The following is a 17,425-nucleotide window of genomic DNA, read 5'->3' as shown; positions in this document are numbered from 1 at the left end:
ACTAAACCAACACTGCAGGAACTGCTTGAAACCAGAAGTGTACTCCTAATCTCCAAAAGTTATTGTTGAAAAATAGCATTTCTCAAATGTTTGGAGGCTTTATTCAAACTCTTGGTCTGAAGCCACGCAGCATTCATAGAGTTTTGATCTAATTTGTAAGTGCTAAGTTTAGTTTGTCAGCATGCGACAAGTAAGCGCATTAGCACTGTTTAAAAAGTGCAGCTGAGGCTGACGGGGAAGTCTGAGAGTTTTGATTATGTTTAGTTGAAAAGCAAAGTAATGGATATGATTATTACTCCGGAAAGAGGAAGAGCAAACGGATCAAAAAGTCTTAAAATACACTTTTATTTACAATGTGAAACAAACACTTAAATCATCATCTCAGAAAACCCTAACCATTAAAAACAAATAAATCCTATTTACATGATAAAACATTTTAGATTTAGTCAGGTAAGGAGGGATGGATTCAAGATGTAACACGAGCTGAACAAGTGAACGGCTTATGTGCGTGACATCATCAGACGCCTTCTTAGTGGTGCTCCTCAGATTGCCATTTAAAAGCACTGTAAACATGCGAACACGTACAGACAACTGCATTCGTGTCAGCAAAGGGAGTCCAAGTGGGAAGACAGTGATCGTCCACCTCGGCAAGTCCTCGTCTTTTCACCTCCTTCATTTGTCAAAGTCTGATCTGCTCCTCAAAGACAAGAAAAAGCAGGTTTCCCTTTATCAGCGTGAGCCTCACCCTCGTGGCCCGCTGCTGATTTACATTCAGTTAGTGTGTTGTTGTTGTTGTTGTTGTTGAGACCTCAATGGCCCAGAAAGTTAAAGATGCTCCTCTGGGGGCCTTTAGTCTGTGCAGCAGGTTTGTTCTCCCTGCAGACTCTCTTAGCTGTGGGGTTGACAGTGTCCATCGGTCCCCTCTTCTTCATTGTCTGCAGGTCAAAAACATCAACGCTTAAGTTCTGATGTAACGCAGAGACTCGTGTACGTAACATCAAAACACCAAAAAAATGTACAAATGAGCTCAAACCTTCATAAACACCACTGAATGTGTGCAGTGGTTAAATTAATTTCAACCAAATGACTTAAAAATGTGAAAATAAAATCTAAAATTAAGCTAATGTTGATTTCTGTTTTGTAAAAACTGCCAAGCAACACGGTTATTTTTGAGTCTGCCTAAAAGGATCTGACAGGACTTTTGGGCTTTGGCTCCACCTAGTGTCGTAAATGTAGATGACATCCACATCAACAAACCCCACTGGTCACAATCACATGACAGTCACAGTGAGCAGACTGCACAATGTACATCTTTCAGAGTGGTTGCTTATTTTAGAATAGATGGATATAAAGAGAAACAACCAGACTGCACTGGATGAACCAAAATGGACAAAGACAAAGTTTGGCACTTTAATCTGTCACTTCTGCATTACATGTCCTAACTCCCCTGTATAATTCTAACTATTTATAACTTTGTGTAACAGCTGTATATACCTCTGATTTTATTTTCATTTAATTAAAAGAAATCTATTTAATGTTGTATTTATTTGTACTTATTTTTTTCTACTCTTATTCTTTTCTGCAAAAACTGAATTCCCATAATTTATAATAAAATATTATCTCAAAACAATGAGGCATTTGGTGTTTCAAACTTTAAACTATTTCCAAAAATCACCATATATATCATTGACTTTTACATTATGGATCTGATTGGCTGATCAGTGTCCTGCAGACAGAAGAAGACGTATGTGCCAGGTATGAGAATAGTGCAAAAACACAACTCTATCACATCAAAGTAAGCAGTGAAATGTTTTTAAACTGAGCATACACTGAGAACTGAGAATAGTTCCTTTGTTGGAGTTTGTTAGAGTTAGCTAAATTACATGGCAGAGCTGAGCCCATCTGCAGCAGTTGACAGCCTAGCTTCTGACTGGTACCATTGTGGCCAATACACTTACCATTGACCAGTGCTTCATACAATCCTACTTAAAAAAAAACACTGAACTATCCCTTTAAAGCTTCCCTTTTCTCAATGCAAGTAGACACACCTCAGATTTTTTTTTTTTTGCTACCATATTGCTGTGAAACTTTTTCAGTCTTTTAGAAGATTTACAGTCAAAACACTTATTTTCCAGCATTTCATTCAGGGGAAAACCTCATTTTTTTTTATAAGCAGAGAAATCTCTCAATCAGCTACACATGTCTGTATCCTCTTTTAAAAACACTTTTTTTTAATAGATGTGATTTTACAGGACATATTATCCGAGTATGTTTTAATTCTCCTGATGCTGCTTTTATTCTGTTTCAGAGAGTATCAAAGGCTGGATTTTATATTTGTTCATCAATTTTCTCTGTTTTGGTTTATTCTTCTGACTTTGTTTTATTTCTTATTATTCTATTGTTGTGGATTTTAGCTTTACTTCTAGTTCTGTGCCATTTTGCAAGTCTTATGTTGCTCAACTCCCTGCTGTTCTGTTTAAATAAATGAAAAAGTTATCATTGAATTCCTCACATTTCTATTTTATTTCATTTTAATTATTTTTCAATCTTCTCTCCTTTTCATAAAATATATTAGAATTATTTTTTTCTAAATATTTTTTAATTTTCTTCACATTTTTTAAATATATTTTTTTAATCTCATCTTTTATTTTCTTAAATCTTCTCTTATTCACAGTTTTTCAATACATTTTTTAATCTTTTTTTATATGTTTCTCCTTTTCTTCACATTTTCTTTTATCTTTGTTTAATCTTTATTATACAGTTTAATACAACCTTCCCAAAGTCTCTTATGTACCGGTCTGTTCTGGAGGCTGTTTATTCTCGACTGTATGTATTGAAGCCTTGAAAGGACACAATCCTACAGAGGAGACTATAAAAACAAACATCACTGAACATCTTTCTGATAGTTAAACCTTAACAATAAGCAGTGTGAGGATTCTTTTAACTCACCTGTTTCTGAGGAGCATCATTGCATGAGCCGTCCTTCTCCGGAGACAGAGTTTGGAACAGAAATCCTCGGCTGTTTCTGGGCGCCAGAGGATTCCCGTCAGAGATGGAGGCCAGTTTCTGCAGGATGGACTGAGGATGACTCAGGAGGGAGCCTCTCCTCACCTGAGAGAAACCAATGACACAGATATCAGAGACTTGCAACACTTTGAATCCTTTTCAGTGAGGTCTTTGGTTTAGCAGAAGGCAGAAAAGTGGGCTCTTTTTTCCCCACACTTTCTGGTCCCCCACTCGCCATTTCTTAGACCCCTGATTCTGAATAAAACAGGTACAAAAGAGTAAAAAGACCTCTAAATTAAAGTGAAGTTACATAATGGCTTTATGTTTGACATGACCCATGAAATCAAGTCACATTAAACATTTTAAAATCAGAGAACAATCTTCTTAGATTTAAAACTACATTAATAGTTTGTCTTCAGTAACAAGGAAGGAAGTAATGCCATCGTTTGTAGAGCTGATGTTTCTGAAACAACTCAGAAATGTCCGTCTGAAACTGGATTCATGCCTAAACTGTTGTGACAAATCCCCGAGAAATATTTGATCAGAAACATTAGAAAAGATTCAGCGTGTCTCTGCTGAAAGCGACGTACCTGTGAGGTCTGTGACGGTCTCTGGAAAGGATTGAGAGCTGCGGCTGTCTTCTTTTCCGGCTGAGGGGCCACAGGGACATCTGCTGTGAGAGATTTGAAAAGTCAGATTGTGAAGCTGTTTGAATTCAATACTTTCATTAATCTCGCCTCCCAACAATTTATAGTCCTGAAACATTTTCATCTTGATACAGTGATGGCAGAGACGTGATTTGATGCTTCCTGTCATTTTTGTTTCATTCATTTTCTGTGTTATCATCATATTTATGGCTAAAGTTAGTATTTAATTGTTGAAGGAGCTCTATAATTAAATTTCACATTCATCCACTTTAATTCAGTGTTAAAAAAACAACAACTATAAAAGAAACACACAGATGTCTGTATTTTAGTGGTAAATCAACTAAAGCATCTAAAACGCTCTTGAACCTGACCGATGTCTGACGTAGAGCTCACTTTGTCATCATGATCTCATGATGTGATGAAGAAACCTCATAAATATTGTATGAACGCACCCAGATTTAGTCAGATTTCCTTTTTCCAGTAACAAGAATGAATCAGCTGTCGGGAAGTGAACAATCTGGCAGCGCTCTCCTCTCTGTGTGTCCGCTCGCTTCAGCTCAGTTAGCTTGGATGAACGCCAGAGTTTGGTGCAAACAGAGCGTGTGTGATGGCTTTGATCCACTTTCAGGGGCAACTTCCAGCCTAAAGACCAGTTTATTCATTTATTTAACTTCTCTGAATTCTCATCCTGACCCTTTACCCATCAATGACTTATCATTTCATTTGAACCGATCTATAAATCACCTGGATTTTAAAGCTCATGTGTTCAAGTGACATCTCAGCACTGTTTTTCTGTAGTTGTTACTGCATGCAAGTATTCACATTGGAATGACTCTACTTGTGTATTTAATGATAGGAACATTTGAGTCTCTCTAAGGCCGTGGACTGTATGAAAAGATGGATGACATGACATATATCCAAAAGCGAGGCCAAAACTATGTAGTAGTGACTGCCATAGTCATCAACACTTCATACTTCTGCACTGAGGGGTCCAAGTCACTAAGCAAGACACTGCCCCGTGTTACATTTTCTACAACCACGGCGATCCTGAGCGTATTATCCAAGCGCATGTAAGAGTTGGAGATGATAAATGTTGAACAGCAGTTGATGATTGTGCAAATATTTCAAAGACGAACAAAGAGGAGATGTAATGTGTTGCAATTCTGGAATACGATGCCTCCCAGTGGACCAATCATAGGGCTTGCTAGCTATGTCATTTCCTCTTTTGAAGAGGTGGATATCAGGCTACGTGTGAAGGCTTCTGCATAGGTACAGGGCCATGTTTAACCCATTGCGTACGCCACTTCTGGAGGTATAAACCATGTTTAAGGCTTGTTCAGCATAAACCTGTCAAACCTGTATCTGAAAAAACTAAGATCCCTTTCCTCTGACGAGTGTTACGCTGTTATCTGAATGCCTTATGAGGCTTTTTTAAACTTGACTCTGACATAAAGGTAGTGCCTAAACATTTAGAGTAACCTGTCAAACCACTGCCATCTCTCTCAGATGTCAGTCTAACATGAGTCTGGTCCTAGTGGAGGTTTCTGCCTGTTAAAGGAAGTTTGTCCTTGCCACTGTAACTTGCTAAATGCTGCAAAGTGCTCTGCTCATGGTGGATTAAGATGAGATCAGACTGAGTCCTGTCTGTAAGATGGGACTGGATCTTATCCTGTCTTGATGTTGGGTCTTTGTTAATAATAGAACATAGAGTACGGTCTAGACCTGCTCTGTTTGTAAAACGTCTTGAGATAACATTTGTTGTGATTTGGTGATATATAAATAAAGATTGATTGACTGTCTGTAGCTTGTGTCGTAATGCTTGGGTGTTTTGAACTCTGACCTTTCCTCTGCAGCGTCTTGGCAGTCAGCTTCTTGGCGAGCTTCATGAAGTTACTGTCTTCCTCTCCAATCTTCTCGTCATCTGCGTCCAAGTCTTCCCCTTTCTTGGTTTTCTGCTCCGACTGTAAGAAGAAGAACAGAAAAATGAAGAGAGAGAATCACACCTGCCTGCAGGAGAGGAGAAAAATCAACCTCTTCCACTGAACTCAGAAACATTTCGCTGTTATTGCTACGTCTACGAGGATAACTGACTCCAACATGCATGGACAACCTACCTGTTCTCTGAGCCACTGCTCCCTCTCCAGTTTCTCTCTCCTCCTCTGGACCTCTGACTGATCCACACCCTCATCTTCATCCTCCTCTTCCTCGCCTTCTGCTCCAGTTCTCTCTGTGTTGAAGCCGTCATCTGAAGAGGGAAGGAAAATAAACGTTAAAGGAATCTGAAAGTGGAAAATCTGAACAAAATCGATGAACTCTTTCTTCACTTTAGGATTATTTCTCTTTTTATATTGCTTTTTAAAATTGTATAGCACCTTTTTTTTTATTCATTACAAATTCTGAAGAGTCATAGAACTTACAGCTATTGAGTTTATTTTCAGAAATAGTGTGTAGCTCTCTCTTTCTGTCTCTTCAGAACATGTTTCAACTAAAATTATCTTTGAAGTGAAATTATGTGACATTAAAAGTAGCAAAATATTTATAAGATTTGAAAGACAAGCTGGGACCCCAAGCAAACCCAAACATGCTTCGATTACAAGATCATATCTATAACCTGATCGGATATTTATCACATTTGAACTTGATCCCTGTTGCGTGGTACTCACTAATATTTTTCCAGCGGAAGCGGCGTGCTCTTCCCGGGCCATCAGAATGCAGGTCACCGTCAGCAAGGTAACGCTCCTGGTAAAGCCTCAGACGGCGCTTGTCATCGTCCATGATCTGCTTCCTGAAGGGGTGAATACAGATCAATTTAAACTTTCCTCTCAGTTTGAAGTAAAGAGTAAAAGGAGGCATTCATGGAGCAGATTGTGAGTGAAATAGGTTGTTGAATGATGTTTTAAAAGAGCTCATCACACTCACAAATCAGCCTCTTTATCGAAGCTTGTTGAATTATCGCTGATCTTACTCACATGTGGATCTTGTTGACCTGGTCCTGCAGCTCATCATCAGAGGGAAGCTCCTCCAGAGGCTCCTCTTCCTCGTATTCGCTCCCTCTCTCGTCATCCTCGTCCTCGCTGCCCAAATCACTGCCCGACAGCTCGGCCTCAGCCTCCAGATAGTCAGCTAGGCGCCTGTGGAGAGGATGCAAGGTGCCTGTTAAAACCTGAACTACAAGGTCATTAAGTGATGAAGATAAAAAGAGTTCATCTCATTAAAGTTTAACTTCTTCTTCTCTTACATTTTCTTTTTCTTCTTCTTCTGCTGCTTGATTCGACGTGGAGCAAACACACCCTCCATCTCCTCCTCTTCTACGTCATTGTCCTCATCTTCACCAGCATCTGCCTCGACTTCCGCTCCATCTTCTTCTCCACCATCCTCGTCTTCATCGTCCTCCTAGATTGAGAAAGAACAAACCGTCAAATGTGGTGTACTCGTTTAAATACGCGAGTGCACCTTTACACTGGGAAATACGGTAAACAAAATGTAGTGTTTTATTGAATTACAGTATTTTTCATCTAGAAGAAGGCCCTCATGAGGAAGAGGCTGAACACATAGCAAGGTGAATCAGTGTTACTACTCCACTTTTAAAGACTTTCCTCTGTTGTCATACATTTAAAGAAATTGGTGGTATACCATAAAGCAATTGAAGATTGTAGAGAGCTGGTTTGATTGAAACGACTCCTCAGTTTAAGACCACAAGTGACCAGAGGAAGAGGTGGGTGTGGGAATTTGTCTACCAATGCCTCTGCAGGCTGAGCTCAACTACTGTACAGGTAACTTGCAGGGTGGAGATAACAGATGGAACTAGAAAGCGCTCCACATCGGCATAGAAAACTCCACATTGCTGAACAGTTCAAACCTTTTCACATTGAGAGCCCACAAAAACACAAACTGGAGCAACTTATATTCCAGGTATTATAGTAATGGTAATTTCTACGGTCAAGGCAGGTGTCAGTCTAACATGAGTCTGGTTCTGCTCAAGGTTTCTGCCTGTTAAAGGAAGTTCGTCCATGCCACTGTAACTTGCTAAATGCTGCAAAGTGCTCTGTTCATGGTGGATTAAGATGAGATCAGACTGAGTCGTGTCTGTAAGATCGGACTGGATCTTATCCTGTCTTGATGTTGGGTCTTTGTAAATAATATAACAGAGTACAGTCTAGACCGGCTCTGTTTGTAAAGAGTGTTAAGATACGTATATACAGATATAAATAAAGATTGATTTCTATAACAAAAGTCTTACATTTTGTGTTATTCATAAATGAAATTGATCTTTTGAAGCTTACTCATTACAGACACGACAAGGCTTACCTGTTCACTGTGACTCTCTACATCTGACAGAAGCCTGAACTCGCAGTCCTCTTCCTCCTCCTCCTCTTCTTCTTCTTCTTTCTCCTCCGCCTTCGTTTTACTAAATGAAGAGAGACCAATTTGAGCGTTTTATATCACATAGTTACAATTTTAGTCAAGACCAAAAAGAGCTGAGGAAAAGAAAAAGGGACAAAGAGAGCGTTTTTTAAAATACTGCAAAGACTATAAACCTCTGAAGACAGTTTGTGTTTTGTCAACAAAACAACAAGTGTATAAATAAAAATAACTTGGTACTGTACCTGTCTTGTGCTGGTGAAGCTGTGTGGGCAGAACCTAAAATCAGCAGCCAAGAAAACAAAGGTAAATACTGAGTGTCTGGAGGGAAAACAACTCAAAACAGACACACGCACGACTCAGAAACCCTTGAAATCCACAATTTTGTTTTGCACAATGTGATTTTTTTTATTGTAGCTACTTTCTATGGGGCTTCACACTGTTACCTTGACTAGGAAACTTCCCAGAACACAGCCCCAGCAGCTGATCCATGGTGTTATCAGACTCTTCCTCCTGCTGTACCCCTTTACTCTCCACTGTCCCTCTCTGCTCCTCTCCAGCCTGCGTCGTCGGAAACGCTCCGGAGCACAACCCCAGCAGCTCGTCCTCCTCCTGCGTCTCTCTGAGGCGCCCTGCCTGACTCAAGCCGCCCTCCGCTGCCCCGAACGCCCCTGAACACAGCCCTAACAGCTCCCCCATGTTGGCATCCATTGCGTTTTCATCCAGGCTGTCCAGGATCAGCTGTCTCTTGTGGGAGCGGGACGCACCGGGACGCGGACCCACATTTAGGAAGCCATCTGAGTCCAGTAGCTGGGAGTGGGTGTCGTCTTCCAGGGAGAAGCGGCCCTGAGAGTCTCCTCCCAGACCGGGGCCTGAAGCTGCTCCACCCAGGGGTCCTGAGTCGGCTCCTGGAGATGGGGGTGCATACAAGTCTTGGGAGTCCTCAACGGGGAGGCAGAGGGAGGGCTCAGAGAGTTTGCCTGAACTCTGACGGGGCAAAAAAATCAACAGTTAGACTTCTTTATTCTGAAGAAGAAGACTTATTTACTGCACTACAGCACATTTTTTAAGAGAGATCACAAATCTGGATATTACTTGGATGACATTCAATGTTTCAGGAAGCTAAACAAGTCTAAAGTAAGTGGTCTTACCTTGGATGCAGATCCGAGGAAGCTGGGCCTGAAGAGGCAGGGAGACGGGGAGCGAAACATGGAGGAGTTGGAGAAGTGTCGTCCTGCAGAGCGCTGATGAGTGATGGGCTGGTAGGAGGTGATCATGGAGCCCGCCAGCTCAAAGCTGCTGTTGTGGCTGTTCTCCTTGACCAGGGACAGAGAGTCCTCCTCATCTGCAGACAGAAAGGACGAGAGTTTGAGAGAGGAACGTGCACATTTTACAAAAAATAAACAAAAACACATTTAGGTGTCGTGTCCACTGATGCCGATTTTTGCACTATTTTCTAATCAAACTCTGTGATTCGGTGCTTCCATCGATCAGCATCCTCAGTGTCTTCTGATTTTGTCTGAGCGCTCTCAGAAGGAAACAGTTCAACATTTGGAACACCGCCGCGCTCATCAATGAGACTTCTCTAAAACCGACTAATCAGAATCAAGACAGGGCGGGGCTTCTGATATCAACTTCAACAATAATGGCAGAGGTCCGTACCATTGACTGTATAAATAATGGACTTAGTATCTGTGATGTCACAAATATGTTTCTGAAGCGCTGTTTCGAAGCCAATCGTCGGCGGCCATATTGGAAATGCTGAACTCAACCTAGCTTCTGTAGAGCTAGAGTGAGGTAAATAGGCGGGCTTTAAGCCTCTTAGCCAACAGCTACAGTGTTCCCGCCTGTCAGTCAAGTCGTCATGTCCTTATTTGGGCAAAACTTGTAATCTTAATATCTTCTGAACCATCAGTTAGAAAAAATTCACCCCCCGTACAGTGTGTGCCGATTGAGAAATTAGCTACTTAGATCGAAGCCGTTTAGTGTACCAGGCTGTAAACATGTTTATTAATGCTGCAAAGAGTGTCTTTTTTGAATGGTTGTCTATGTGGTTTCCTGTGTTTCTGCAGCCAGCCTCAAGCGGACGCTCGATGAACTGCAGTTTATAACACTTCCATATGGTCTTCAATTTTTGAGACTGGAGGTTGCCGTTTGGTCCGTACGTAGGGGAAAAGTTGTCACACTAGTTTTTTCGTGGTACAATTTCCAAGTTTAGAGCTGATAATGCTATGACACGATTTCTATTGATAGTTGTTACGGTTTCTTGATGAAACGCCGTTGAATGAAAGCAAGTATGAAACTATTCTATTCTAACCCAGCACCAGAGGGGATACTGGCAGAGTAGCATCATGCTAACAGAGCTAACACCGGACACAAACCCCACACTGGAAGGATTTCACCTACTGTGGGCGGACAGGATACAGGAGAGCAAGACTGAGCACACTGGTGAAGAAGGCCAGCTCAGTCCTGGACCCTGTGGAGGTGGTGGCTGACAGGAGAATTATGGCCAAGCTGTTGTCTCTGATGGACATTTTTTTTCTATATATATTCTTGTTGAAATTCTTGTACTGTACACCTTCTTGTTTGCTGCTGTAACTCCAAGAATTTCCCTGTTGGGGGACGAATAAAGGAGTATCTTATCTTATTCAGAGCATTTTAAAACAGACCCAGCGGTCACTACTTAGGGAAGTGGAAGTGCCATGGGAAAACTTTTGGACGCTGGTGAGAGGCGCTCTGAAATCAAGGCTGTGGTCGCTCCCAGCACAAAAAAAAATGCTATAGTGACACGGCACCTAAAGCATTCAACCTTATTAACTGCAAACTGTGCTTATACATGTGTTGTGAGTTTAAAAGCCTGGACAGAGGAACAGACACATCTCACTCCACTCACCCATCTTGTTGCTGATGTCCTGTCCAGAGGGACCAGATCTTCTGACACCGTCACTATAGGAAAGGACAGCACATGTGAAGCTTTATGACACATACATCACTTAATCATGTCATAGTTTTTTTTATTTAATGTATGAGAAGTATGCCTTTTAGGGTCTTTAAAGGTTCAATGTTTAAACACTGAAAAACACACACATGACCAACAAGTCCAAAGAGTCTTACCCGGTGCGAGAGCAGGAGTTTCCAGGGAACAGCATTAGTGTTCCATCTGTGTTAATGAGGTCAGGAGTCAGAGAGGGTCTGATCAGAGCCACAGGAGAAGTGCTCCTGATACTCTGAACCACACTGCCTTCCTCATCCTCTTCTTCGGCCTCACCATCATCTCCTCCCAGTAAGTCATCTATGCCCTGATTCAAGAGAAGAGCGTGTCAATGTGAGCACAAAGATGTGTGTGTGAATCAGTCCAAAGCAGTGAGAAACAAACATTCTCTTACTTCTTCTTCCTCAGACTCATCCGTCATGTCTTCCTCCTCTTCTTCATCCTCGCCGCACTCTTCGTTGTCCAGGCGGTTCAGCTCGGCCTTGCGTTCCCGCTCTTCCTGTCGGCGCTGGGCCATGGCGAGCTGCAGGCGCTGCTTCAGAGTCAGAAGTTTCTCTCCTGTGAAACAAAGGTACAAAAGCAAACATCAGACTCGTGATCGTTTTGTATGGTGCTCGTAATCCCTCGTGAAGTGTGCGTCTGTACCTGGTTTGGTGACCGCAGGCTCCTCCGCTCCTTCTTTAACAGTGACAGAGACCGTCTCAGTGTGCAGCTCCTCCTGGCCAGAGGGGGTGCTGTCTTTACGGATGATGTTGAGTTGCATCGTGCGCTCTCCTTTAGGGCGTGTGGGTGCTTTGACGTGACGAAGGTAACGCACCTTCAGGGCTTCCAAACCTGGAGGAAAAGCAGACGTGAATATAAAGTCTTGGTCTGATAGTAGATGCTTGATCTAAAATTAAAACATTATCAGCTCTCACCAGAGTTGAGTCGTGGCGGCTCCAGCTGAATGAACGCTCCGTCGTCTGCGCAGAGTTTAGCAACAGGTGGAGGGTCCAGTCCAAGCTTCTTGAGCATGGCTAGTTTGTCCTTCTTGGGTTTAGTGAGCTGCTGTGTTAAAGGCTCTGCTGCGTCTGCTACAGGCTCCACCACAGCCCCAGCTTCAGCCTCTTCTTCCTGGATGTCAGCCATGGGTGCATTCTGACTCTGCTCTACAGCTGCATTAGACGCTTCCTCTCCTGATTCAGGTCTCACTGCTCCGTCTGCCGTCTCAGACTCATGCAGGCTCTCAGAGAGGTAAAGCATTGGGCCCGATTCCTGGTCGGGATCCAGGCTCTCTGCTCCTTCCTGAGTCTCGCTGGGGCTGTCCTTCTGCGGGGACGAGGTGGCGGCAGGGTGAGGGATCGGCTGGATCTGAGTGGAGGAGGAGGAGGAGGAGAGGTCCAGAGATGGAGAGGAGTCCTGCTCTGTGGACGGCTGCGGGGGCTCAGTTGGAGGAGGAGGAGCTGAGGGTTTCTCCAACATCACAGCTGAATACTTTGTGGATCTAAAGAGAGAAATATTGATACATCAGTTTACGAGGGCAGACAATTGGGATACTTATTTACAAATATTTTGAAGGCAATCAGTTAGATATTTAATTGGATGCTGTGGTTCGTACTTCAATAACGCCATAGCGGGACCACCAGGCCTGACTCTCTTCTTGAAAAACTGGTCGATGGTCTTCGGCTGGGGGATGTGGTAGGGCAGGCCGAGAGTCGACTCTATGAAGATGTGAGAAAGTGTCGAAGATGAAGGAAGAAAAGGAGAAGAGACGCTTCTTTTATGAATCAGAATCCACTTTTATGTCCCAGGTATGTGTGCCCACCAGGAACTAGACTCCAATTTCATAGTACTCATGATGTACAGACATGAGTGGACGTGTGCTCACTAAACCAAGGATAACAACGATCATGTGTGTTGTAGCTACAGACAAAACAGATTCACGCATCACCTCCAGGTCTATTTGGTAAAACTAGGAAAGGGAAGCACAATAGCTCTTCAAACTGACCTCTGACCAGCCTCTGAGACTCGCTGTGGAGCTGCTTCATTGCCTCTCTGCTGGCGCGTGCAGCTTTCCGCTCCTGTAAACAAAACGCACGTTCAGAGCAGAGCCGTGCTTCTTCTGTATTCAATATTAATTTACAGTGAAGTTTTCAGAATTTTGGTGCTGCATACCACACGCTGATGTTTCTCTGGCACCTCTTCATCGTCGTCCTCCTCATCCTCATCCAGAAGCGGATCCTGCAGCAGTAGTTAACACTGGTTACACAAAGGCCTTTTATACATCTTTACCCCGCAGAGCCCCAAGAATTCAAACAGTCGTCTGTACCTTGTGCTTCTTCATTCTTTGCTTGACAGCAGCTCTGATGGCCTCTAGAGACTCCTCTTCCTCATCATCATCATTCAGCCCAGTATCAAACAGGTCTGTGTCACCCAGAGGACATCCGCTGTCGTTCAGACCCCGAGGGAGAGGTGAGTCCTGAAAGAGAGGGTGCAAAAAAGTCTTAAACTGTGCAATAAACTCAGACTTTTTATGCCTGTTTCCAGATTTCTGAAACTAACCTCAGCAGTCTCAGCAAATCTGTCCCTCTTCTTCACTTTCTCCACCGCTCTACTTCGCTTCTCCTTTTTCTCCCGATGTCTCTGACTCTTCTCCCTCTTCTTCCTGTCCTTAGGAGCTTTTACTTCTTCCTCTTGCTCCTCCGTTTCTCCTCCTTTCTCCTGATCGGGCTCGCTGTCATCGCTGTCGATGGGAGCGCGGCTGATTCTCTTGCTCTTCTGCGTCCCTCCGTCTCTCCGCTCATCCTTCTCATCCTTCTCCTCAGACCCTTTTGTCTCCATCTCATCTCCGCTTGAAGCTGACAGAGCCAGCGCTTCGGTCATGTGCACGCTGTTCTCTGCCGAAGCCTCGTCCTCCTCGCTGTCGCTGTCTCTGATGGCGTTACGGTGAGGCTTTCGGTGGACTGTGATGTCTTCATCATCGTCAGAATCTAAAAGACAGAATCATTTAGTAAGATAAGCACATTATCACTGTACCAAATCATTTAAAAGTCTGAGATGATTTATGATCAGGAGGGAGAAAAGTTGTAGTTATCAGTGGCACATATGCAGCTGCACTAGAACCAGAAGAGTTGGTATTGTTTGGATGGTATTTTCACCCTTTTGTTCCTCCTAGAGTCTGAGCTTGTGTGTGTGATTTTACAGCTCTGATGAATTCCTCGTGTACACAGCCTAACTGTCTCAGGCTGGATGATCAGGTATCGTTGTGTTGCCTCACCTTTAAGTTCTTCTACTTTGTTTGCCGTCTCTGTGACCATCTCCTCCTCCGGAGAGCCCATCCCGCTGTCTGAGTCGCTCTCAGCTACTGTTTGAGGCACAGCTGGGAGTCCCTCAGCCTGGGTACAGAAACAAGAAGCAGAATTTACTCATCATGAAGTACTTGTGATCTACAGTATGGGGGCTGTGTGGTGTTTAGCGATACCCAGCAGTTTATGAGAGCAATTTATTACACCAATGAAACACTAGAAGAAGAAGAAGAAATGTAGTGAATAAAAATATGAAACTAAACTCTGGTTGAACCATAAAGAAACTTTACAGAGAGGTGTGATCATTCAATACAGTGATTATAATAGTGCACTAGCTCCACTTGCAATATATTTAAGTCATAATCGAAGGGACGTGCCTGCATATATCAGTGTTCAAGGTACAAGTTTAAATTCTCACTGCATTTGTTTTATAACCCAATCAATATTAGGTTGTATATATGACACTGGGTAATTAATAAGGGTTGTTACTCAAAGAATGGTGCACTTTCATGTGTCATTTTCCCTAGAATTTCAGAATCCAGATTCTCAGACATATATGTATCCCCTTCCTGTAATTACTGTTATTTAATCCATTTGAAACAGTGTATATATCTCAGTTTGTATTCTGTCTTTATTTACCTTTTTTTATTTTTACTTATTTTTTTTTTTACTAATTGGAACTTTTTCTTGATTGTACTTGTGTCTGGGTTGCTGCAGCAACTGAATCATCTCCCTGGGGGAGGATGAATAAAGTAATATCTTATCTTATTCTGACACTTCTCTGACAGTATATGTTGAGAGGGTTACATTATGCACTCCCTGAGCATAAACTACACCTAAATTACACTAAAGATGGTCATCATTTTTAAATTAAAATGTTAAATTGGATAGCTTTCTGACTCACTTCTGTACTTATGAGGACACTAAAGTTATAAAGACAGATTTATGGATAGATAGATGTACTTTATTGATCCCTCACTGGGAAATTGTGGTGCTGCAGCAGCAGATTTTCAAAATAAAATGAATATACAATGCAAACATGTTTATATAAAATGACATCATAATTTAGCAAGATAAAGTATATCCAAAAAATGTGAATGATTATAAAATGTCTAAAAAGAACAAATGAAGAGTCCATTTGCAAAAACAGATATCTTTGTTTTTATACATTTAAAAAAAAACTAATTTCTTTTTAATAAAGTTCCATTTTTAAGATACCCCTGATTACTAATGTCAAAGCCACCCCACTTCAATTGATTGATAATAACTAAAGCTACTAATAGAAAAAAATATGTTTTTTGAAACATTTTTTAGTTATCTGTTTTTGCAAATGAGCTCTTCAAATACTTAATGAGGTAGATGTGTTATTATCCAATCCCATGTTAGAGATGTAAATGTGCATTGGTAGAGTACAAATTAGCTCATATTTAAATATAGTGTACAATGATGTTACCTGCAAATACCGTGTACAGATCTGTTAATGTGCAATGCATGAATCAGGGGTTATTAAAGGTGACATGGTGTACTTCTTGAAGCAACAAACTGTCTGTATTAGTCAGAAAAATAAACTCAAATGAAGGTAAATGTGTTTGAAATGTTAAAATAAGCATTTGAGTCAATTGTGTGTATTTAGGTCACCAAATGGTTTTTTTTTTTAAAGTACCAATGGCGCCTTGCAATAAACCAAACAATGAGCACTTCAGTAAGCTAGCTTCTACTGCTTCAGTTCAACTTTAGGAGCTCACTTTAACTATACAAAACACTTCAATGACTGCAATGGGTGATACATTGGATCATGATCTATATTTTAACTGTGAAAAATGTTTAAAGCCAAAGTGAAATGAAGCGAATGGATGGGATCAGGATCAGGCCTACACGAGAACCAGCTGGGCCAGCTAGCTAGCTAAGGCTAACAACACCAGTAACAGCAAATGTATCTGATTTTGAACACTTTCAATCCTTCTGTCACATATCCATGACTTAAAAACATCAAGGATGTGTGTGTCAGTGTGTAATTCCAGGTTAGATGTCCAAAAAGTCAAAGTATTTCCTCACCTGTTGTTGAGAGAGAACCAGGCTCATCTTTGTTTCCTCTCTTCTGTGGAATAAATCAGCGGACACACGGTTTCATCGACTCTCCAAGAACAAAACAGAGCATGAAACCGAAATGTCGAGGCGACAAATGCTATATTTGATGTTTAAATCTCATTTAGAGAGAGTCTAGCCGAGCAGCTCCACTTCCTCCCGCCTGTTCCTCACACACCGGAGACAAAATTTGATCTTTCGCGCGCCGTGACAGCTGGCCCGCAGTTTTTCGTCACCGGGGTGTCAATCGACCCGTTCTCGCTTTCCCATTGGTCCACTAGGGAAACTTAGTCCCGCCCACTGTGACGACACGGTTTGGTGGGAACTGATTTTAAATACCGGGAAATTTCGAGCGGGCGGGGTGGAGGAGGACTGGTTGTAAAGAAGGGTTCATTTGTAGCTCTGTTGAAAGCAAAGACAGCAAGGCAGGAAGAAAACAAGACAGAAAGGAAGCATGAAAGTAAGTAAGGAGACAGATAGAAAGTAAGGAAAGAAAGCAAGAAAGGAGACAGAAAGAAAGTAAGGAAGAGAGTCAGAAAGAAAGTAAGTAAGGAAGAAAGTAAGGAAGAAAGTAAGGATGACAGAAAGCAAGGAAGGAGACAGAAAGAAAGTAAGGAAGAGAGTCAGAAAGACAGAAAGACAGAAAGACAGAAAGTGGAAGAAAGAAAGAAAGAAAGTAAGGAAGAGAGTCAGAAAGAGAGAAAGTAAGGAAGAAAGTATGGAAGAAAGTAAGGAAGACATAAAGGAAGCAAGAAAATAAAGACTTCAGACAACTTTATTCATGGGTCAATCAAAAATAGAATACTTCAAAATCTATTTCATTTTTTGATAATTAATATATTACACACACACACACACGCACACACACACACACAACCAGATAACACGCAAACATTGCCTCCTCATTTCAAACCTTCAAGAAAGAAAGTAAGAAGACAGAAAGAAAGAAAGAACGTAAGGACGAAAGAAAGCAAGGAAGAAAGTGGAAGAAAGAAAGAAAGTAAGGAAGATAGAAAAAAAGAAAGTAAGGAAACAGAAAGAAAGAAAGT

At 41.8% G+C, this 17,425-nt stretch overlaps 1 protein-coding gene across 2 annotated transcripts; it reads right to left on the bottom strand.

Annotated features, from left to right (window-relative positions):
* Positions 1-326: 326 nt before the first annotated feature.
* On the bottom strand, positions 327-16,615 carry LOC117827767 (claspin). 2 transcript variants are annotated; one of them, XM_034704541.1, is made up of 24 exons: positions 16,347-16,615; positions 14,264-14,381; positions 13,549-13,976; positions 13,316-13,465; positions 13,162-13,227; positions 12,995-13,067; positions 12,605-12,707; positions 11,925-12,490; positions 11,653-11,841; positions 11,402-11,565; positions 11,130-11,314; positions 10,909-10,961; positions 9,167-9,360; positions 8,462-9,002; positions 8,261-8,294; positions 7,962-8,061; positions 6,892-7,046; positions 6,623-6,784; positions 6,317-6,438; positions 5,768-5,898; positions 5,494-5,614; positions 3,597-3,679; positions 2,950-3,111; positions 327-935 (listed from the first exon to the last, which is right to left on the bottom strand). In XM_034704541.1, the coding sequence occupies exons 1-24, from the start codon at positions 16,371-16,373 to the stop codon at positions 810-812; spliced, it is 4,053 nt and encodes a 1,350-aa protein (XP_034560432.1). In that variant the 5' UTR covers positions 16,374-16,615; the 3' UTR covers positions 327-809. The 2 variants fall into 2 exon arrangements, with proteins under 2 accessions (XP_034560432.1, XP_034560433.1); XM_034704542.1 differs by having other exon boundaries at positions 3,597-3,676.
* Positions 16,616-17,425: the final 810 nt, after the last annotated feature.

The sequence above is a fragment of the Notolabrus celidotus genome, chromosome 16 (genome assembly GCF_009762535.1).
Source record: "Notolabrus celidotus isolate fNotCel1 chromosome 16, fNotCel1.pri, whole genome shotgun sequence".
Classification (NCBI taxonomy): Eukaryota; Metazoa; Chordata; class Actinopteri; order Labriformes; family Labridae; genus Notolabrus; species Notolabrus celidotus.
Note: the sequence above shows the minus strand (reverse complement) of the source record. Positions and strands in the feature narration are given on the sequence as shown.

Coding starts and splice junctions, on each gene's coding strand:
- LOC117827767 (XM_034704541.1), bottom strand. CDS start 16,373: ATGAGCCTGGTTCTCTCTCAACAACAG. Junction 13,228..13,315: donor AAAGAATGAAGAAGCACAAG/GTACAGACGACT, acceptor CTACTGCTGCAG/GATCCGCTTCTGGATGAGGA. Junction 11,315..11,401: donor ATGAGTCTGAGGAAGAAGAA/GTAAGAGAATGT, acceptor CTCTTGAATCAG/GGCATAGATGACTTACTGGG.